General features: G+C 32.3%; 1 protein-coding gene across 1 annotated transcript; it reads right to left on the reverse strand.

Annotated features, from left to right (window-relative positions):
- Window positions 1-1,270: 1,270 nt before the first annotated feature.
- LOC128648128 (alcohol dehydrogenase 1) lies at window positions 1,271-22,744 on the reverse strand. Its single transcript, XM_053700792.1, has 9 exons — window positions 22,577-22,744; window positions 13,218-13,319; window positions 11,492-11,633; window positions 7,520-7,607; window positions 6,903-7,122; window positions 5,712-5,972; window positions 4,582-4,717; window positions 3,087-3,225; window positions 1,271-1,561 (listed from the first exon to the last, which is right to left on the reverse strand). The coding sequence occupies exons 1-9, from the start codon at window positions 22,592-22,594 to the stop codon at window positions 1,537-1,539; spliced, it is 1,131 nt and encodes a 376-aa protein (XP_053556767.1). The 5' UTR covers window positions 22,595-22,744; the 3' UTR covers window positions 1,271-1,536.
- Window positions 22,745-23,117: the final 373 nt, after the last annotated feature.

Genomic DNA, 23,117 nt, shown 5'->3' on the forward strand with positions numbered 1-23,117 from the left:
TATGGATGTGGCAGCATTGAGGTTGAGAGAGGATCTGATATGCAATGGACGCATCAGGTAGTATCACAGCAGGGTCTGAAGAATAATTCATAGGCTGTTACAGGGCTCCTCTGGTGTAGATTTGGCTAGGTAATTAGTAGGGTCAGGGGACTTGGCTGGTGTGAGTGAGGCGAGCATGGATTTATCACATTCATCGATGTCCCAGACCCTTGGTGCTTGTTTACCTACTTTGTTTTTGAATGTGGAACAGTCATGTTAATGTGACTCAAGGTTGGCAGAGATGGCTTTGGAGCGTCTTGTGGGATCAGCAAATTCTGCTGGGAATTTGGGCCTGCAGGATGCACAGGCAGCAGCTGTTTTTTGGGGTCCAGAGGTGACTGGTGAGTCCTCTGTGTTGCACTCTACTACAACAGGGAGGAAATATTCCAGCTCTGATAGCGAGGCAGCAGTAGGCTTAAGCAAAGGGCATAGGTGCATGCTTAAATGATAAAAAAATTGGTGACTAGGAAAAAGAAAGAAGCCAATACAGGAACAGCCTCCTGAGCAGGATGTGGGTTCAGGAATAGCTTAACAAGCGCCTATGTTAGGGGGTATACTGGGGGGACTCTTGACACTTCTCTGGATCACAGAAAAGCTGTGCCAGATATTACAAAAGGTAATTAAAAAGATACATACAAAAGTTATTAAAAAGATACAGAAATGGAAGTATACCAATGTGTTTGAGCTTTTGATGGAGGCCTACAGCCTTAATGAAATGCGGAGTATAGCATGAGTACTAATAGAGTAAAGAAGCCAGACACATATGAGTAATGGCAAAGGTGCTTCCGAGTGTTAGCCTCTTGTTACATAGAAACGTTGTCTGTCCTGAAGTATTTTGGCACGGTGGATAGGATTTGCAGGAGGTTTAGGCCTGGGGTGTGGAGAGACTATGACATGGGTTTTTGTCAGAAAATGGCAATCAAACAATTGTTGAGTTTTAGTACAAATGATAAGCACCATTGGTTGCAGCAGACCCACCTCTTGGCTGAAGACAATATAAGTTTTAAAAATATATAAACAAAAACAATTGTGACCATTATTAATTTTAAATAAATGTATGTATATTTTTATTTTATATTATACTAAAAAAATATAGTGACACTTTCTTATCACTTTAAATAGTGATCAGAATTATAGTAAAGAAAATATTATATGCAAGCTTCAAAAACACTCAAAAATCAATATTTTCCTGAATTATATTTCATTATTCGTTTGGAAAAATAACAAAGAATTATGTTATGCCAAATCCACATGGTTTATTATTGATTATTTCAATTATATAGAAAGACTGATGAATGTAATTTCAAATTCTTCATTTTACAGAAAAATAAGAGATTTATGAGATATGATATTACCAGTAGGTTTCAGATTATGAAATAGATTGTGTTACTATAATGTTTATTTGCATACAAAATGTAGAATCAAAATGAAACATAGATGAGTACAACAATGCAAATATAAAAAATAAGCTTTTCCTTTGAGTATTCTCTATACGCTTTACATTTCCACGACTGTGCGAACACTGTAAAGAAATAAAACAAAAAATATAATTATATTTACTTATTACATCTGTAAGAAATGCAAAAATTCAAATACTCTTTTTATGGTATATATATATTGATTTATCATTATAGATTAAACTTCAGCTATTGTTTTTTTTTTACTAAAATAAGTAGGAATTTTTAATATTTTAGTTTAGTTTCATAACAGATAATATGCATTCATATTTCAGGGCTAAAACAATATAAATAGAGCGAATACAAATTAATGGCAACCTTTTATTTTACTACGTTATTTCACTCTATCTGGCAGTAACATAAAAATGCAAAAATAAGTAAATAAATAGTTTTATGTGGGAAAAAAGAACATTTGATATCCAAAAAAGCAACTTAGCCAGTAATGTTTCACTTTGTTCCATGGAACCACACAATGATTTAACTTTTGATGTTATTAAACGCCCATGAAATAATCAGAAGCAACTACTTTAATTGTCTTATATGGTTCTTAGGCAATATCCTTGCATCTTGGCATGGAAACATTTCTTGTGGAATAGAGTTACAGATCCTTTATTTGGATCATCTAATTTGTTAATTCTCACAATTTAAAACTCTATTGGTCATTGGTCTATATATTTTCAATGTGTTTATTTTCTATAGTAATTTTTTATTTTTAGATATTGTTTTTTTTTTTTTATAAAACGTTTTATTGTTTTGCATGACTATTGTTACTACTGCTCCAAAGATTTTATTTCTCCAAAAAAGAACAAAATATATTAAATTAGACTCAACTTCTACAAATTTGTATTGGTCATTAGATTTATTATTTACTATGTCTATATTTATTTTTCACAGTCAACAATACATTTAAGATATAAAGCATTTTTATTCTTTCCATAATTACTTATTATATTATTTACTAGAGCTCTAAAAATACGTTTATTTATTTATCTACACTCAAATAAATAAGAAAATATTTTAGGAGGATTCTTAAAACTAGATAGATGATAGATAGATACATAGATAGATAGATAGATAGATAGATAGATAGATAGGTAGACAAAGGGCTCGATGATTGAAAGCTCTTTGGGCTGGCGAGATTACTAAAGATTGCTCGCCAGTCCTTCTATTTCCCTGGTGGAATGATCTAAAGTCACTTTTTACTCTGAAAACAGGGTGTCTCGCTAAGGGGCGTATACTGCATTTTCGTATGAAATGTGCACAACAAAATTTATATTTTAAACATGATACAAAACAAATATTTGAACCATTCACACAAAAATAAGCAGTGAAAAAAAATGAATTTTTGAGGTGCATCAAAAACCATAACAAAATTCTTCACCAAAAATCGTATGTAAAAAAAAATAATTAAAATTGTATGTAATTTACACAGGAATAAATCAAATTAAATATGCATAGCGTAAATCGTAATTGTAGTACACTGGATGTGTGAAAATCACACAGAAATATGAACTTATAAATACAAAAGTGGCTTTGAGCAAAGGTTATATCATCAAACCCAAAGTGATTGTTGTTCTAAGGAAAACCTACCATTTTCCATGACGCATGAGCTCAAAGCCATCGTTCACCTTTACAAAAGGTAATTTGTTAGTCACCAGAGCACCCAAGTCAAATTTTTTATTCATTGCATCGTTTACCAGTCCAGGGAAGGAATCCTTTGCTTTCCAGTCTTTAAAACAAAAACAAAAAATGTTCATGTTTCATAAAGAAACTAATGATTCCCCTGTAATTATATTTTAAGTAATAAAAACAAAAATGTTATTAAAATAAGTAATAAAACAAAAGGGAAAAGTGCTTTGTTAATAGCTTGTAATATTTCTGATTTAAATAAATACCCAAATGTTGTAGTCAATATATTTTTGTGGAATGATGCAACATGAAAAATGATGAAACTAAGAAAATAAATCTATTTGGTCAATGTTTGTATTTTTTTCTTAAAGATTGGTTATTTTTATATATTTTTTATATTTTTTCAATAAAATTGTGGTGTGGTTGTGCGTATTGAGTCTTTTCGTTGCTTGAGCACAATTTGCAAAATATTTGGAGTGTAGGCTATGGAGGCGGTAGGTTTGGTAGTATGAACAAGGCCTCTACACTTTGGATACCCTCAGTTTGTGCTGATATATGAATATTAATAGGCAATTATATATATAATTCTATATTTTATTAGTGATACAGATATGGGAAAGTTTAAAATTATTATACAGAATTTTGCTTAAAGGGAGATTAAAGTCAAAATTAAAGTTTCCTGTTTAAGATAAAGCAAGCAATTTATAATAAAACAACAACAAAAAAACAACAAACTTTCCAATATACTGTACTTCCATTTCAAAACATGCTCATTCCTTTTATATGCACACTTTCTGAGGCTCTAGCTATAACTGAGCACATGTATGCATTTTGTGATTGGCTGATGGCTGTCAAATGACAGGGGGAAGGAAAATTGGTGAGAATTTCTGAATATTTGTTTATTTGCTTCTGTAAAATGGCACAGCTTAGAGAAGCGATGGGGCCAGGTTTAAACAATAATAGCTTACATAATTTACACAATACTTACATGTCATAATACAGCTTTTAAATGAAAAGGTTAGTTTTATATAATTGTACTAATTTTGTATACATAGTATCCTCAGAAAGAAAGTACAATACTGTAATCAGAAAGGTAGTAGTTGTTTTAAAAACAAATATATATATATATATATATATATATATATATATATATATATATATATATATATATATATATATATATATATATATATATATAGACTAGCAACTGCATTTTAGAACACAATAACCAAGCCAAAGACACTGGAAAATTTGTGACTGGTTTCGGAAAAGTGTCTTTTTTTAATCATTCTATTAAAAAAAAAAAAATTATAGAAAAAAATTGTATTTTGTAATAATTCTGGATTATAGAATTTCAAATTTGGTAATTTGTATGTGTATTTAATCAAATTAATGATGCCTATATTGTGACATTAATATATTACCATGTAACATAACTACTTGATATTCATCTTACCTCCTAAGAAAGCTCCATTTATTGTGCGTCCAGTAAGTATCCACATCACATCAATTGTAAGCCTTGCTGTTGAAGGAGGCACTCCAATAATATTAGCAGATCCAAAAGAAGGATGACTGGCTAGGATGGTTGAAACCTGAGAAACAAAAAATGTTTTGTTAAGAACAATAGCTACATAGTAGTACATTTATTGTAAGATAACTAAAAAGAAGAACACTACCTTGTATAAACACAAACAGAATTGGACAATTATTAAAGGTTTCTGTTGAAGCTAGTTTTAATAATCTTAGGCAAATGTATAACCAGAATCAGTGAATACAGCAGAGGGGAAGGGGAACCTATAGCACAAATGTTCAGACCGGCACAGAAGACAACTTTGTTACCTCTTGGCTACCATCAAACTGCTTAACTGACTATAAATAGCAATTTATTTGCATATGAAGATATGCTATATTAAAGCAACTAGGGTTTCATTGTTATGAATTATGATATATATATACAAGTTAAAAATACAAATTATCTTTAATGTTTCTTTAATATCCAATGGTACAATTGAGAGAATTTTCTTAAAAGATAATTAACCAATATAAGTACATTATATTACATTAAATTATTTACCACCCCTCATTAGTAATTCAGCTGGTTATCGTTAGTGTTTTGATAACCATGGCCAATTCGCAATATGCATGTATTAGAAAAATAAAAAAAAGTCTTTCTACACAATCAATTAATACCTTAGTACATTTTTATTTTCTAAAAACAAAAATATCTAGTAGACTAATTATTTAACCCCTGTGCTGGGCTTTAACACCATTATGGTGGCATGGAACATCCTACCATATAAGGTGTCCTGCAGCTTCCCCCTTTGACAAAGGCAAGGATCACCGGTAGGTGTGCCTAGCAGCTAAGGCAGTCCCCATGATCTGATTCCGGTCTTAAAATCACGTGAATGCATCGATAATAATACGGCATTTCATTTTTACTAATAGTGTTTACATCAGAACTTTGTTCCGATGTGAACACTATTATTCCGCCACAAAGGGGTTAAGCATTTATTTGTTATTATGAAAGTATGGGATTATTCTCAGTTAATTTGTTTGCATATATAGTATGCTTTAAAAGTTTCTTACCATCACATCGATTTTTCCAATGCATTCAAATGAATATTCAACTCCACCATCAGTCATTTCACAAATAACCTCATGAATAGGTTTGTCAAAATCATTTGGGTCCAGGCATTCTGTGCATCCCAGTTTTTTGGCAATGTCAAACTTGCCTTTGTTAATGTCTATCCCGATGATTCTTGAAGCACCTGCCACTTTGCAGCCCATGACAGCAGAGAGACCAATTCCTCCCAGACCAAACACAGCACAGGTGCTTCCTGGCTTCACCTAAAGTAATCACCATAACATATCAATAACTTAGAAGTAGAGAGAATGAAGAGAATATTGCAGATGATGTAAACAGGTGCAATGCCTTTTATTACCAATGTACATAATATTCACTTCTCAAGGTATAATAATGTTATAAGGGGGATGTGTACCATTAATACAACTTAAAGGGACATGAAACATGTATTTTTTTTTTGTCATGATTCAGATAAAGCATGCAATTTTAAACAACTTTCCAATTTACTTCTATTATCTTGTTTTGTTCTCTTGATATCCTTAATTGAAAATTATACCAATGTAGGCTCAGTTGCTGCTGATTAGTGGCTGCATCTATATGCCTCATGTTATTGGCTCACCTAATGTGTTCAGCTATTTCCCAGTAATGCATTTCTGTTTCTTCAGCACAGGATAGCAAGAGAATAAAGCAAATTAGATAATAGAAGTAAAATGTAAAGTTGTTTAAAATTGTATTCTCTATCTGATTCATGAAAGACACATTTTTGGTTTCATGTCCTTCTAATGATATAGTTTATATTTTTAGAGGTCTTTGATATACAGTTGCATAATTGCAGGTTTGCACTTTCAATAGATTCTATCAACATTTTTTCCACAAAATATTTCATAAAGTTTGTGAAGTATGTTCTACTTAGATTTTAGTGGGGCTGGAGGAACAGCATCTGATGGGCTTTAGTGCCCAGCATGTTAATAAAAAATAGCTTGATTAGGGGAGGCTATCAGAGATAAAATGGCACCCACAAATGTTCAAAAGTTATATTTAGTAAGCACCTAACCTGCTGTATGTTCTACGGTTTTAGAAATATATTGCTGTATTTTAATTAAGTATCAATGTTTTTTGCTGATCAAGAGAGATGTTGTATTGTACATACAGCACTAAAAACAACATGCTTTCTCTGTTATTCAAATGCTTACTTTAGCAGTGTTGAGTACTGTTCCATATCCAGTGGAAAATCCACAGCCAATCAGGCACACTTGATCCATGGGGGCCTTAGGGTCAATCTTAACGATAGCAATTTCATCCACAACAGTGTATTCAGTAAATGTACTTGAGGACATAAAGTTGTGGATCAGTTTCCCTTTGCAGGAAAATCTGCTAGTTTTGTCAAGCATCAGTCCAACATTCTTGCCAACACTGGAAAAATGATTTGTAAAGATTAGATTGAATTTATACTGCACATATATATAATACAAACTAATATTATGTATGTGATTTATTAATAGCAATTCCTGTTATTGTTCATTTTTATCTTTATGTTTATATTTTAATTCTCCTTCTGGTTTTATTGGCTTATTCTTTATATGTTTATTACAATTATTATTTAGCACAATTATATATGGGTATAGAAACTACAGAAGTGTTATACAATAAATTAGCTGTGCTTGCATGGTTATAGATAGCAAAGCTGGTTTATGTTAAATACAATTAAACTATATAAAGGCATATCACCATTTTAACAAGGGGTATGAAATACATCAAAGAATGTTACACAAAATCTAATATAGAAGAAATTAGATACAAAAACACTTACTCGTTTTTTAAGCAGAAATTGCTTTCTGGGTGCAAACAGCAAACGCACTCCCCACACTGGGGGCTACACAATGGGATCACATGATCACCTAAACAGAAAGGCATTTTGGTTATCTATAGGCTTCTGTAAGTTATGTAAGTTTGTATAGTAAACCAAAAGTTAGTCAATATAGTTTATGTACTACCCATGAATAAGACTACAAAATAAGAGCATTTACATATGTTAATATTAATGAAAATATTTACTAAAATGTAAAATACTAAATTAAAGAGACAATTTTTTATTTAATGATTCAGACAGAGCATGCAATTTTAAACAATTTTTTAAATTTACTTCTATTATCAAATTTTCTTTCTAATCTCTCTCGGCTAGATTACGAGTTTTGCGGTATGATTAAAAAAGCAGCGTTAAGGCTCATAACGCTGCTTTTTCACTCCCGCTGGTATTACGGGTCTTGCAGGTTTAGGGGCACCGCACACTTTTTGGCCGTACCGCAAATTTACTTACGCAATTTACGTAAAGTCTTTTTTCAATGGGACTTCCATAGCGCCAATATTACAAGCTTTATCTGGGAGGCTAAAAAGTGAGCGGTACAGCCTATCCCGCAAGATTCGTAACGCAATCTAAAGTCAGTAGTTATGAGTTTTACACTACAAAGCTGTAGCATAAAACTCATAACTAAAGTGCTAAAAAGTACACTAACACCCATAAAGTACCTATTAACCCTTAAACCGAGGTCCTCCCACATCGCAAACACTAAAATAAAATTATTAACCCCTAATCTGCTGCTCTGGACATCGCCGCCACTATAATAAACATATTAACCCCAAAACCGCCGCACTCCCGCATCACAAACACTAGTTAAATATTATTAACCCCTAATCTGCCGCCCCTAACATCGCTGCCACCTACCTACATTTATTAACCCCTAAACCTAAGTCTAACCCTAACACCCCCTAACTTAAATATAATTAAAATAAATCTAAATAAAAATTCCTATCATTACCTAAATTATTCCTTTTTAAAAACGAAATACATACCTGTAAAATAAACCCGAAGCTAGCTACAATATAACTAATAGTTACATTGTACCTATCTTAGGGTTTATTTTTATTTTACAGGCAAGTTTGTATTTATTTTAACTAGGTAGAATAGTTACTAAATAGTTATTAGCTATTTACTAACTACCTAGTTAAAATAAATACAAATTTAGCTGTAAAATAAAACCTAACCTGTCTTACACTAACACCAAACATTACACTACAATTAAATAAATTAAATTAATTAAATACAATAACCTAAATTACAAAAAAAAAACAAATTACACAAAATATAAAAAGAAATTAGCAGATATTTAAACTAATTAAACCTAATCTAATAGCCCTATCAAAATAAAAAAGCCCCCCCAAAATAAAAAAAACCCTAGACTAAACTAAACTACTAATAGCCCTTAAAAGGGCCTTTTGCGGGGCATTGCCCCAAAGAAATCAGCTCTTTTTTCCTGTAAAAAAAAAATACAAACCCAAAAGCCCTAATCTAAAAATAAAACCCACCCAAAAAACCCTTTAAAAAACCTAACACTAACCCCCGAAGATCCACTTACAGTTTTGAAGACTGGACATCCATCGTCAATGAAGCCGGGAGAAGTCTTCATCCAAGTGGCAAGAAGTACTCAATGAAGCCGGGAGAAGTCTTCATCCAAGCCGGCAGAAGTGGTCCTCCAGACGGGCAGAAGTCTTCATCCAGACGGCATCTTCTATTTTCGTCCATCCGGCGCTGAGCGGCTCCATCTTCAAGACATCCGGCGCGGAGCATCTTCTTCTTCTGATGACTAACAACAAATGAAGATTCCTTTAAATGACGTCATCCAAGATGGCGTCCCTTGAATTCCGATTGGCTGATAGAATTCTATCAGCCAATTGGAATTAAAGGTGAAAAAATCCTATTGGCTGATGCAATCAGCCAATAGGATTGAGCTTCAATCCTATTGGGTGATCCAATCAGCCAATAGGATTGAGCTCACATTCTATTGGCTGTTCCAATCATCCAATAGAATGCAAGCTCAATCCTATTGGCTGATTGCATCAGCCAATAGAATTTTTTTACCTTTAATTCCAATTGGCTGATAGAATTCTATTAGCCAATCGGAATTCAAGGGACACCATCTTGGATGACGTCATTCAAAGGAACCTTCATTCGTCGTTAGTCGTCGGAAGAAGAGGATGTCTTGAAGATGGAGCCGCTCCGCGACAGATGGATGAAGATAGAAGATACCACCTGGATGAAGACTTCTGCCCATCTGGAGGACCACTTCTGCCGGCTTAGATGAAGACTTCTCCCGGCTTTGTTGAGGACTTCTTCCCGCTTGGATGAAGACTTCTCCCGGCTTTGTTGGCGATGGATGTCCGTTCTTCAAAACTGTAAGTGGATCTTCGGGGGTTAGTGTAAGGGTTTATTGGGTGGGTTTTATTTTTAGATTAGGGTTTGGGCAGTTGAAAAAGAGTTAAATTACCTTTTAAGGGCAATGCCCATACAAATGCCCTTATCAGGGCAATGGGGAACTTAGTTTTTTTTAGTTAGGATTTTATTTGGGGGGTTGGTTGTGTGGGTGGTGGGTTTTACTGTTGGGAGTTGTTTGTATTTTTTTTACAGGTAAAAGACTTGATTTCCTTGGGGAAATGCCCCACAAAAGGCCATTTTAAGGGCTATTGGTAGTTTAGTTTAAGATAGGGTTTTTTTTATTTTGGGGGAGGCTTTTTTATTTTGATAGGGCTATTAGATTAGGTGTAATTAGTTTAAATATTTGATAATTTCTTTTTTATTTTGTGTAATTTAGTGTTTGTTTTTTGGTAATTTAGGTAATTGTATTTAATTAATTTAATTTATTTAATTGTAGTGTAATGTTAGGTGTTAGTGTAAGACAGGTTAGGTTTTATTTTACAGCTAAATTTGTATTTATTTTAACTAGGTAGTTAGTAAATAGCTAATAAATATTTAGTAACTATTCTACCTAGTTAAAATAAATATAAACTTGCCTGTAAAATAAAAATAAACCCTAAGCTAGCTACAATGTAACTATTAGTTATATTGTAGCTATCTTAGGGTTTATTTTACAGGTAAGTATTTAGTTTTAAATAGGAATAATTTAGTTAATAATAGGAATTTTTATTTAGATTTATTTTAATTATATGTAAGTTAGGGGGTGTTAAGGTTAGACTTAGGTTTAGGGGTTAATAAATTTAGTATAGTGGTGGCGACGTTGGGGGCGGCAGATTAGGGGTTAATAAATGTAGGTAGGTGGCAGCGATGTTAGGGGTTTGGCAGATTAGGGGTTAATAATATTTAACTAGTGTTTGCAAGGCAGGAGTGCGGCGGTTTAGGGGTTAATATGTTTATTATAGTGGCGGCGATGTCCGGAGCGGGAGATTAGGGGTTAATGAGTATAATGTAGGTGTCGGCGATGTTGGGGGCGGCAGATTAGGGATTAATAAGTGTAAGATTAGGGGTGTTTATTCTCGGGGTTCATGTTAGGGTGTTAGGTGTAAACATAAATTGTGTTTCCCCATAGGAATCAATGGGTCTGCGTTACGGAGCTTTACGCTGCTTTTTTGCAGGTGTTAGACTTTTTTCAGCCGGCTCTCCCTATTGATGGCTATGGGGAAATCGTGCAGGAGCATGTAAAATCAGCTCACCGCAGCTTTCAGCAGCGCTGGTATTGGAGTGCGGTATGGAGCTCAATTTTTCTTCAACAAAGAATACCATAGGAATGAAGCAAATTTGATAATATATAAATTGAGAACTTTTTTTTTTTAATTGTATGCTCTATTGGAATCATAAAAAATAAAAAAAAATTTGGATTTCATATCCCTTTAATTTAAATCTTAAACATTTTACAGCACAAAACTAAAAAACAGGAAATAACTTGCTATGTAATTATTCAATTCATTTTTAATATAAGCATCCATTTTTTACCTGGTTTCACACATTTCACCCCTTCGCCAATGCTCTCAACAATTCCAGCTCCTTCATGTCCTAAAATAATTGGGAATTTAATGCCAGCCATGAAGCCCCCCAGGGCGTGGTCATCAGTGTGACAGATTCCACTGGCATAAATCTAAAATAAATGTAATACAAATAACCTACTTACATTGTGTATTTGCCTACATTACTTACAAATTAGATGACATTTTAGAAAGGAACTTGTTTTTCTACACAGAGGTGTTTTTGTTTTTTATTATAGAATTTACAATTCATTACACATTATTCGTTCAAGGTTTGTGGCACTTCAGTATTTATGCTTATAGATTCACTTTTGCATTAAAAGGTAGCAGATTAGCCAATCTAAAATGCACCACACCAGTTTAAATAGAAACGAGTTAAATTATTTTCACTTCTCCTCAAAAAGAAAAAACCCGTAAGTGAACATAATTATTAAAAACATAATTAACATAAAAATGTAACTTCTAAAAATACATACAATAATATTTACTGAGATAAATTTAGCAAAACCATTTTTTGTTAAACAGAAGTCAAAACCTATATTAAAGTTATAGTCTAGTCAAAATTAAACTTTTATGATTCAGATAGAAAATGCAATTTTAAGCAACTTTCTAATTTACTCCTATTGTCAATTTTTCTTTGTTCTTTTGGTATCTTTATTTTAAAAAGCTGGAATGTAAGCTTAGAAGCCAGCCCATTTTTGGTTCAGCATCTGGGTAGCTCTTGCTGATTGGTGTCTAAATGTAGCCATCCAATCAGCAAATGCTACCCATTTCTGAACCAAAATTGGTCCAGCTCCTAAGGTTACTTGCAGCTTTTTAAAATAAAGATAGCAAGAGAACGAAGAAAAATTGATAAAAGGAGTAAATTGGAAAGTTACTTAGGCATTCCATTTAAATACTGGTTAAAGTTAAAACTAAATGTTCATGATTCAGATAGAGCATGTAATTTTAAACAACTTTCCATTTTACTTCTGTAATGTAATTTTCTTCTTTCTTATGGTATCCTTTGTATAAAACCATACCTAGGTAGGCTCAGGGGGCAGTAATGAACTACTGGAAACTAGATGCTGATTGGTAGCTTCACATATATGCCTCTTGTTATTGGCTCACCCTGTAAGTTCTTCTAGCTCCCAGTAGTACATTTCTGCTCCTTCAACAAAGGTTACCAAGAGAATGAAGCACATTTAATAATAAAAGTAAATTGGGAAGTTGTTTAAAATGGTATGGTCTATCTGAAATTTGAAAGAATTTTTTTGTGCTTCATGTTTCTTTATTTTTTTACTATCAGTAATACAAAATAAGCTACGGAGAGCCCAATTTGTTTATTAATATGTGTGTTTTAGAAAGTTACTTACAACAAATAAATATCTCTTATTTTAAGATACCAAACTTTTAATCCTATGGATATAGTATATATATATATAAGTAGTTCACTAAATAAACGTAGGCGATTTATCACTAGTTCACCCTTTAATGGATCAAAATCTGCTTGTTTAGGGATATGTTGAAATCCTGGCCATAAGGAGCACACATCCTAAGAAGCAAAATAAAAATGTGATAACAATCTGCCTTTAAACAAAAAGAAAAATGGCAACTTGCCATATTATTAATATTAACCAGTAATGCAATTAATACATTAATTAAACAAGATAACGAGTAACAAGATAAAGAGAATTTTAAACCACTTTGCACATTACCTTGATACGGATTTCATGAGCCTTTGGTGGAGCAACTTCAATCTCCTCAATACAAAGTGGCTTTTTAGCTTCCCAGGCAATTGCAGCCTTGCACTTGATCACCTAGAGCAGCATAGGCTTGTTAGTTTTAAATAATCATGCATTTACTCTAATGTAAAGTTTGTGATTCCTGTAAGGATCTCATCAATATACAACTTTATTCCCTCTTAATTGTTTTTAGGAAGGGAAAATGCAAAGATATATACATACATACACACACATTTCTCCCGAATCAGACTAGTAAACCAGTATTTTGTAAAATGTTAAACATTGTATTTGTATTTTTCTTAACATATATGACATCTTAATTTTTCTTGACTAAAGCTGAACATTTAGAAACATTTGTTAAAACCACATTATTCTGCATTTATTGCTCTGATCCACTTTAAAGTGAATGTAAATTTTGATGTTTAAGTGCCCGGTTTTTAAAACTTTGATTAAAAACAGGGGCACTTTAATTCATCAAAATTTACATTTCACTCCTGTTGTGACAAAAAACTTACCTTTTAAACTTCACAGCAGCTGCTGCTTCCTCCGGTCTCACAAGCCATTTCTGATGTCAGAAATGATTGATAGGTCATCCTCCAATCACAGATTCCCCCCCGGGGGATTCAGTGTCTGATTCACTGCTCTGATTGGAGGAAGCCAGATACCTCATTTTAGACCCAGGAAGAGGCTTTGAAAAAGGTGGAGGAAGCTGGAGCTGCTGTGAAGATTAAAAAGTAAGTTTATTTTCACAACAGGAGTGAAATGAAAATATTAATGAATTAAAGTGCCCCTGTTTTTAATCAAAGTTTTAAAAACCGGGCACTTTAGCATCAAAATTTACATTCACTTTAATGTTCCTACATAGTATTTCACAATGTAAAATGCATTTTTTTTCATATATGTTTTTATTTTGGTATAGTAAATAACAATTCAACAATATCAGCACACAGCACACTGCTTATCGACTTTCATATTAAAGAACATATGACTGATTTAAATGAATAATTTATAATAATTTCAAATTTGTATCTATTGCCCCCCCCCCCATACATTTTTAATCTATTAAGGTACTAAAATATGGAGTAACATATTGAATAGGTAGCTACCTTTATTTAATGTTATAAATTATCTGTAAACATTTATTTTCCATACTTTTTCCATATCATTAGTTCCTTCGTTTCATTAAAAATATTTATTATATTGCAACTTTACTTTTCAAATGCAATTTGTAGGCTTTTGGTCATTTGAAGTCTTAATTATATGAACTGAGATGGTTAATATTGCTATACTTTTTTGGCAAATGCTCTGTAATGATCTTAGTTCATGGTTCATCAAGATAATAATAATTAAAAAAAAATGACATAACAAAATGTTAAATAGTTGCCAACTTTCTTAAAAAGTGTTCACCTTAATTTAATATGACTAAGAATGTATTCATACTTATTTTAAAAGCAAATACAATTGGATACATTTTGTATTTTTCTTGAATTTACTTATTTCACAAGCCACAATAAAATTCCAGTATAAAATTAGCCATTGATTGACTTATTTAACACTTTAACTGAAGTGTCGCCCTTGGATTATTTTATGTATATATCATGACATATGAGAAACCCGCTACAAAAAGTGTGAAAAATGCATTTTTAATTATTTTAAAAAATAAACATATATGTGTGTATATATTTTATTTTTCATCACCTGTAGTAAAAAGAGGGAATTGTCATTATCTAAGTAAGTGCCCTTCAGTATAATTTTGTAACCTTATTCTGCACACAGGGGCTCCCATGAGTCTCTATTTAAATAAATGGACATTTATGATTTATTCATATCAGGTGATCACCTGGCTATTACATCTTTAATGCTTTATTTGAAAAAGGGACTTACTGGCTTGTTTTTTTTTTTTTTTTAATTTTCCAGGTGTTTTTGATGGCCTGTTAACTTTTAAGTGTGTGATTTTATTTATTTTTAATTGTGCTTAACTATAATCCCCCAAAACACACAGATTGCCTTTCAAACTGTGCGTCTTGGAGGTTTCTAGAGCTTAAAGGGACAGTCAACACCAGAATTTTTGTTGTTTTAAAAGATAGATAATCCCTTAATTACCAATTCCCCAGTATTGCATAACCAACACAGTTATAATAATATAAGTTTTACCTCTGCAATTACCTTGCATCTAAGCCTCAGCAGACTGCCCCCTTATTTCAGTTCTTTTGACAGACTTGCATTTTAGCCAATCAGAGCTGTCTCCATGGTAAATTCACATGCATGAGCTCAATGTTATCTATATGAAACACGTGAACTAATGCACTCTAGTGGTGAAAAACTATAAAAATGCATTTAGATTAGAGGCGGTCTTCAAGGTTTAAGAAATTAGCATATGAACCTCCTAGGTTTAGCTTTCGACTAAGAATACCAAGCGAACAATGCACAATTGGTGATAAAAGTAATTTGGAACGTTGCCCTATTTGAAACATGAAAGTTTCTTTTGGACTTGACTGTTCCTTTAAGGGAGCTGAGATCAAGGTGGTTGAAAATCCCCTCCCTCCATCCAGCTCCCTTAAACCCTGTTTACCTGACTGTCACTTCTGGATTTTCTTCTTGATGCTGGACCACTTGACAACCAGGAATGCTGAGTAAGTGCAGGGGGGTAATTAACTGCAACACATGGACATCATCCTTAATACTAATAAGGGGTTAAAATATTGGAAGGTTCTCCACAAAATATTTTTTCTCACCAATTTGCCCACTATAGAAACAGTTAGGCATATGTGGATATTTAATATATTTTATAAGTATTTAACTATCAATTTTGTAGCCCTGATTAGCAGGTGGAAGGCCTTAATTACAAATGCCATTTTTGCGTAAGTTGAACTTACGTGTATTTATTTCATATTTCCACATAATTCACCTGATTCACTTTCCAGTCAACAGAAACATTACAAATGTCTTCCACCAATTGAAAAAGCAATTTAAGGCACAATAGGAAGATAGAAGGATGCGTGATGCTTAATTTGGATATCATTTTTTTTTAATCTAAATTTAGTTAAGTGAACATATTAAAATGGTAGCGCACGTCACAGCTTTTTTTCCAGGCATTTTTAATTTACAAAATACACTGTAATATAATTAATATAAAAATGAATGTGCACTAAATACAAACAAACTTTATTTTACAGAGGTATGGGGTTATAATTATCCTATGTAATTGCTGCATAAAAATATGAAATATTATGTAAACAAATGACATAACATACTAAATGACCCTGGCAATATAAAATATGAAATTATGATTTATTGCTCACATTAGAGCTGTTGCAGTATTTTTACACTGTACTTGCAAGGCATCTTGGGTAAAGTCTTTTTATCCCTAAATGAACTCAAATACTGTGTAAGCATGCCAGAGATAACCATAACAAAATAAATGCTCTCCCTCCCCCTTCCTTTTTCCAGAATTTTTGTTTTCATGCCTGTCCTTTATAGTACTTTAAGTTGGCAGCGTGTTCCAAACAACGGACAAACGTTCTCTTGTTTCTACATGTCTGATTACTTTCCATCCTAAGTTATTTGATATTAAACAATTTGGCACTGGAAATTAACTCTTTGCTTACTGATTTCTGACACGTTCAATATATGGAGATCATGAGTAAATTTATCTTGCAAAAAAGTAAAATACCTCAAGATATTTTGCAAAAGGACAGCATCATTAAAGGAAATATGTGTTGTGAAATATAGTGGTTTTTTTAAACTGCCACTCTTTAGAAAAGTAAAAAAAAAAAAAATAGCTATAAGAGATTTCAAATGCAATGACCTTATTAATTTTAAATTCAACATATTTTTATGTTAAGTAAAATAGGTTCCATGGAAAATGTTCTTACTAATAAAAATAATAATCGCAATGATAGGCAAAACTCAATTACAGATAATTAATTTAATTAATTAAGAAGGTGTATTTATTATTATAAAAAAAAAAAATTCAAAGATATGTTAAAATAGATCTTAGATATCTTGTTTTTTTCTGAATTTATGACTTTCTTTTTCCACCACTTGCAAATGTTTCCTGTCCCACAATGTTTCTCACTCTATAATCTGAGTCTTTTTTCCCATCCTAACCTTTTCTCATTATCTTGTTCTACCTTGAGTTCCTGTCCTATGAGTTTTCATTCCTCTACTTTACAAATAGTTTTCTAGCTGCTCAGATAATAATAAGCCCTGCAATTGGTATCAAACCAGGACATTTCTTATTTAAAAAAAAGTCCCTTATGTCTATGGGTGGGGAGAGTTTTGAGGGGGGACAAATAAAGCTTAAAGGGACATGAAACTCAAATTTTTTCTTTCATGATTTAGAAATAACATGCAATTTTAAACAACTTTCTAATTTACTTCTATCATCTAATTTGCTTCCTTCTCTAGATATTTGTTGCTGAAAAGTATATCTAGTTAGGCTCAGAAGCTTCTGATTGGTGGCTGCACATAGATGTCTCGTGTGATTGGCTTACCCTTGTGCATTGCTATTTCTTCAACAAATGATATCTAAAGAATGAAGCAAATTAAATAATAGAAGTAAATTTGAATGCTGTTTAAAATTGTATTCTCTATCTGAATATTGAAAGAAAAAATGTGGGTTTAATGTTCCTTTAATAGCTGGTGTCTGATTTGTTGTATTATAACCTATTTTTTGCATTTGCATAATACAAGAAAAAGCATAAGGTTACTGATTAAAAGGGACTTGAAAGTCAAAATTAAACATGGTTCAGATAAAGTAAGCAATTTTAAAATATTTTCTAATAAAATTTATTTTGTTCTCTTGCTAGCCTTTTTAGAGCATACCTAGATAAGCAGTGTTTTCAACAATGTATAACACTTTAAACATTGCTGCCATATAGTGCTAAAATATAGTAATTCTCATGAGCCTACCTAAGTATGCGCCTTAACAAAGTTCTAAGTATTAAGATAGCAAAGAAACATTTAAAAAAGAAGCAAATTGAGTATATTTTTTTAATTGCCTGCACTGACTACATTTTTACATCATGTTACTATAACTTTAAAAAAGACGATATTATTTCTATAGAGATGCTAGCTTTTTTCTCTTGGGAATGAAACTAAAATGTAACAGACCTATTAAGACCTCACTAACTCAACTAGAACATAAGAGATCTTTTTTTTTTTTTTGCAGTTTATATGCTAGAAGATTTTTTATAAAAAGTTAAATCTGCATGTAGAGATCTGCACAATTCTTCCTTCCTTGCAGAAGCAGCAGCATCTTAAAAGGACGCTAAAGTAATCTTTTAGTGTGTGATTTGGATAGAGAATATACTCTCTTAAACAACGTTCCAATTTAGTTTGATTATCTAATTTGCTTCATTCTCTTGCTATCCTTTAATAAGGCATTATGTTAAAAATGATATTTATCTCTTAATCTCAATTAACACTTCATTAACAATTAACACTTCATTAACAATTAACACTTCATCTCCTTTCAAAAATTTTAATCAAGGAAAAAAAAACTAAATTGCATGTTTGCCTGCTTTTGCTGTAAAATACATCTGAAAAGGATGCTTGTTAGACTTCTTCCCAGAGAAAATAGAGTGCTTAAATAATGCGATATTTAAATCAGTCTGCAATATTCTATGTAGTGTTTGGATCACAGCACAAACTCATCTGTCTCAAACAGCCCATAGCAAAGAACACCAGGAACAAGAATAAAGCTTTTTGAGAGGTTTATACTTGTACTGAACTTGATTTGCAATGTTCAAATTATGCTAACAAAATGGCAGTTTTGAATGATGTTAAATATATCTTTTGCAATGCGGTGCTTAATTGCTAGGCTGACCATATTGCCGCTTTAAAGGGACCTAATACTCATATGCTAAATCACTTGAAACTGATACAATATAACTGTAAAAAGCTGACAGGAAAATATCACCTGAGCATCTCTATGTAAAAAAGTTACAGTAAGAGTAAGTTCTGTGTAAAAAGTTATACTCAGTTACTGCCCAGCTGCAGGTAAAAAAATAATAATGAAGAAATGAACAGCAGCCAATCAGCATCAGCAGTGCTGAGGTCATGAACTCTCTTACTGTGATCTCATGAGATTTGACTTAACTCTCATGAGATTTCGTAGTAAGCTGAATAGGGAAATAATATGAGAGTGCACGAGGCTCATCCCCTTAGCATACTAAAATGCTGCTTAGAAATCCTTTACAATGGGATATGGCTACTTAGAAACTTTTGAGGTAAAATATCTTCCTTTTTTACATAGAGATGCTCAGGTGATATTTTCTAGTCAGCTTTTTACAGCTATGCTGCATCACTTTCAAGTTTTTAAACATTTGGGTATTATGGCCATTTAAGAAGGGACACATATGAAAAATACATATGTCAGGGTTCTTATACAAAAAAAATTCTTTATGCAGCCCTGAAAACAGCCCTGACATATGTATTTTTCCCATGTATCCCTTTTAAAAGCGGCAATGTGGTCACCCTATTAATTGCTAATATACACTATGAGTTTAAAAGGACAGGGAAGTCAACATTAAACTTCTATGAATAAGGCATGAAATTTAAACAACTTTCCAATTTAATTCTATTATAAAATGTACTTTGCTCTTTGTGTAAACTTTATTGAAGAGCATATCTAGGTAGGCTAAGGAGCAGCAATGCACTACTAGGAGCTAGTTGGTGATTGGTGGTTACACATATATGCCTCTTCTCATTTGGTTCACCCAATATGTTCAGATAGGTCCTAGAAGTGCATTGCTGCTCTTAAGCCGTCCTATATTTACTCTTTAACAAAGTTGTTTAAATTTGCATGCCCTATATGCATCATTAAATTTGACTTTACTGTCCCTTTGTTATTTTAAAGGGAAACTATACTATAATATTTGTTTCACCTTAAAGGGACAGTAAACCTAAAAAATAATGTTATATAATTCTGCACATAGTGCAGAATTATATAACATTATTTTAGTGCTATTGTTATAAAAGCTTTTTTTGCCTTTGAATTTTTTAAAAATATGCCGCTTTTACAGACCCGCTCTCTGCTCTCTGCTGAGCGGGTCTGTTTTTTTTACTCAGCGCATTGGGCCAGCTGTATAGTCACAGCCCGGCCCGACCGCGCCATAACATTAAGTGCAGCTCACTCCTGCTCTGTCTGACAGTAGTATAGTAGTATAGCTAGTCTGATGTAGGCCTTTACTAAGCAGATTTAACGGTTTCCAGTACAATTTAATGCAGAAAACATATGAATAATTCATTATAAAATTGGGAAAAAATGAAGTTGAGAAGGATATAAGAGCGGAACATTAGAACAGGTTGTTAAAACTTTATTCATGTATTGGTCACTTTAAAAGGACATTCTCTGTAAAAATAAATGATTTGTTTCTATAGTAAAACCTCCTCTGCAAGAAGCTTAATCATAAAATAGAAGTCACACACCTGGAGCATCCCCAGAAACTTCAGATAAGGATTTGACTGGTCACTAGAGCATACTTACATATGATTGGCTCATGGGTTGTATCCTTATTTAAAGCAGCCAATGAAAACATAATGTGTGTGACTTTGACTATGTGTTTAACTTTTCTGCAGATGAAGATTCTGTTTCAAATTAAAGTCTCTAGAATGCCCCTTTAAATTGTATATACATATCCTGTAAAACATGCTCTATTCTTTTTAAAACTATACGTCACTAATTATAGATATTACACATTCAGTGACATATAGAGGTTTGCTGGGTGCTGTCTTGCTTTTCTCATCCCTGATGAAGTGCTGTAATGAGCAGGAAACTCGTTGGATGTATGCAACTATGGTGATGTACTGTTTCACACTGCTACTGTACAATAAATAATGAACTTTTAAACTCTCCTAAAGCTTGAAAGATCCCTTGTCATTTTCTAGTTTGTATGCTTCAGTACTAAGTATATTATGATAACTCAATAAAATACACTATTTAGATGCTCTCTGTTAGTCTGTCTATAGCGATTTTGTGATGTCCGTATCCATCATAATGAACCTCATTCTATGTGTTGAGAAGTGAATGAGATAGATGCATCTCCATTAATAATAACTGAGATTAACTCATAACTTGTGACTTTGTGAATTCTGCAATTTACAAATTGTGATGTTGTGGTGAGTTTTTCCAGCAAAATATTAGTTTTACCAATGAGCTTTGAAATACCTCAAAGACCTGTGAGTTTAATCCATTTGATACGACTTAAAAAGACTGCGGCAAAATTAGTTTGTTTAAAAATAAAATGCTTTAACAAAAAATAATATTTTTATTATTACTCTTTCATGTCTCATTAAAACATTTGATTTTATTGATAAAAATAATTATCCTTTTTCTAGTATATTCATACATTAAAATTATATTTCATTTGAACCTCCTTGTTTGCTTTTGTTTTTCCACTTTGCAACATATTTTGTTTCCAATATGCACAAAAAAAAGTGTGCATATGTGTGTTCTATATATTAACTCTGATATATGTAACCTTAAAGGGTCACTAAACCCACATTTTTTCTTTAATGATTCATATAGAGCATGCAATTTTAAGCTAGTTTCTAATTTACTTCTATTATCATTTTTTCTTCATTCTCTTGCTATCTTTATTTAAAAAGCAGGAATGTAAAGCCGGACCATTTGTGGTTGAGAACCTGGGTTATGCTTGCTTATTGGTTTGCTAACTGTATCCACCAATAAGTAAGTGCTATCCATGGTGTTGAACCTAAAATGGGCTGGCTTCTAAGATTTAAATTCCTGCTTTTTAAATAAAGATAGCAAGAGAACAAATACAAATTGATAGTAGGAGTAAAATGGAAAGTTGCTTAAAATTGCATGCTCTATCTGAATCATTAAATAAAGAATTTGGGTTTAGTGTCCCTTTAAATCTAATTTAAATGGATTTATTATTGTTCTCTCAAAAAACAGAATGACAAACAGATTTTTTCAGATTTTCTGGACAATGGTATTTACAGTATATTACCAAATACAATTTCAGAGGTACTCAACAAGAAATAAATACATTACTTAATCTGAACAAAGTATGCATATGGTCAGAAACTGACAAACTAAAATGTACTTTCTTTTACAGGAATAAATCTCAGTTTGGTAAAAAAAAAAAAGAAAAAACAACAAAAAAAACAACACAGTTGTTAAGGTACTACATTTGGACTTTACATATTTATTCTGATATGTTTAAGCATAAACAACTATAGCAAACATTGTAATAACCATAAATCAAATAAGCTGCTGTATTATTTTATAGCTCAGACACGATTACAAAATATTACAGTAACAAAAATAAAATAAAAAAAATAAAGTGAAATGTTTCATTTACCTTTCCAGCAGTTGGCATTGCTGATTCCTTTTTTTTTTTTAAAGACCAATTCAGAGGAATGAGCAGAAAAGACTGGCAGTCCTTAGTAAACTGTCAATTCTTTCCTGTTTTTCAGAGTAAAGCAGCTGCAGTATATATGGAGATTCGTAATTTTGATGTTGACGCCCTTAAGCAGGCAAAGCCAAATAATAACCAAGTAAATACCCTCACTTCTCAATCCACAAAAACTTTTTGCTAACGCATCCAGTGCCAAAAACTAGATCTACACCTACAGAGTCTTAACTCAACTATGGTTTTAGCAAAGTCATTCTGTTTACAGAATGAATACAATTTGGAATAAAAATGCCCTGCTTTTGTTTCAGATTCATACCACCATTATTTTAAAAAGATATTGCATGGAATGCATTAATTAAATATATACTGTGCAAATAGTTTCTGTTCTGCAGCGTAATCGTGATTTATCACATTTTTTAGATCTAATTGGGGCTTTTGTTATTGTGCACAATTATTAAAGGACCACTCAATGCAGTAGAATTGCATA

The sequence above is a fragment of the Bombina bombina genome, chromosome 2 (genome assembly GCF_027579735.1).
Source record: "Bombina bombina isolate aBomBom1 chromosome 2, aBomBom1.pri, whole genome shotgun sequence".
Classification (NCBI taxonomy): domain Eukaryota; kingdom Metazoa; phylum Chordata; class Amphibia; order Anura; family Bombinatoridae; genus Bombina; species Bombina bombina.

What these genes read in the sequence shown, in the direction of transcription:
- LOC128648128 (XM_053700792.1), bottom strand. An exon ending in GGTGAAATGTGTGAAACCAG is followed by an intron (nt 7,608 to 11,491) that starts GTAAAAAATGGA and finishes CTTTCTGTTTAG; the next exon opens with GTGATCATGTGATCCCATTG. An exon ending in AATTTCTGCTTAAAAAACGA is followed by an intron (nt 7,123 to 7,519) that starts GTAAGTGTTTTT and finishes TCATTTTTCCAG; the next exon opens with TGTTGGCAAGAATGTTGGAC.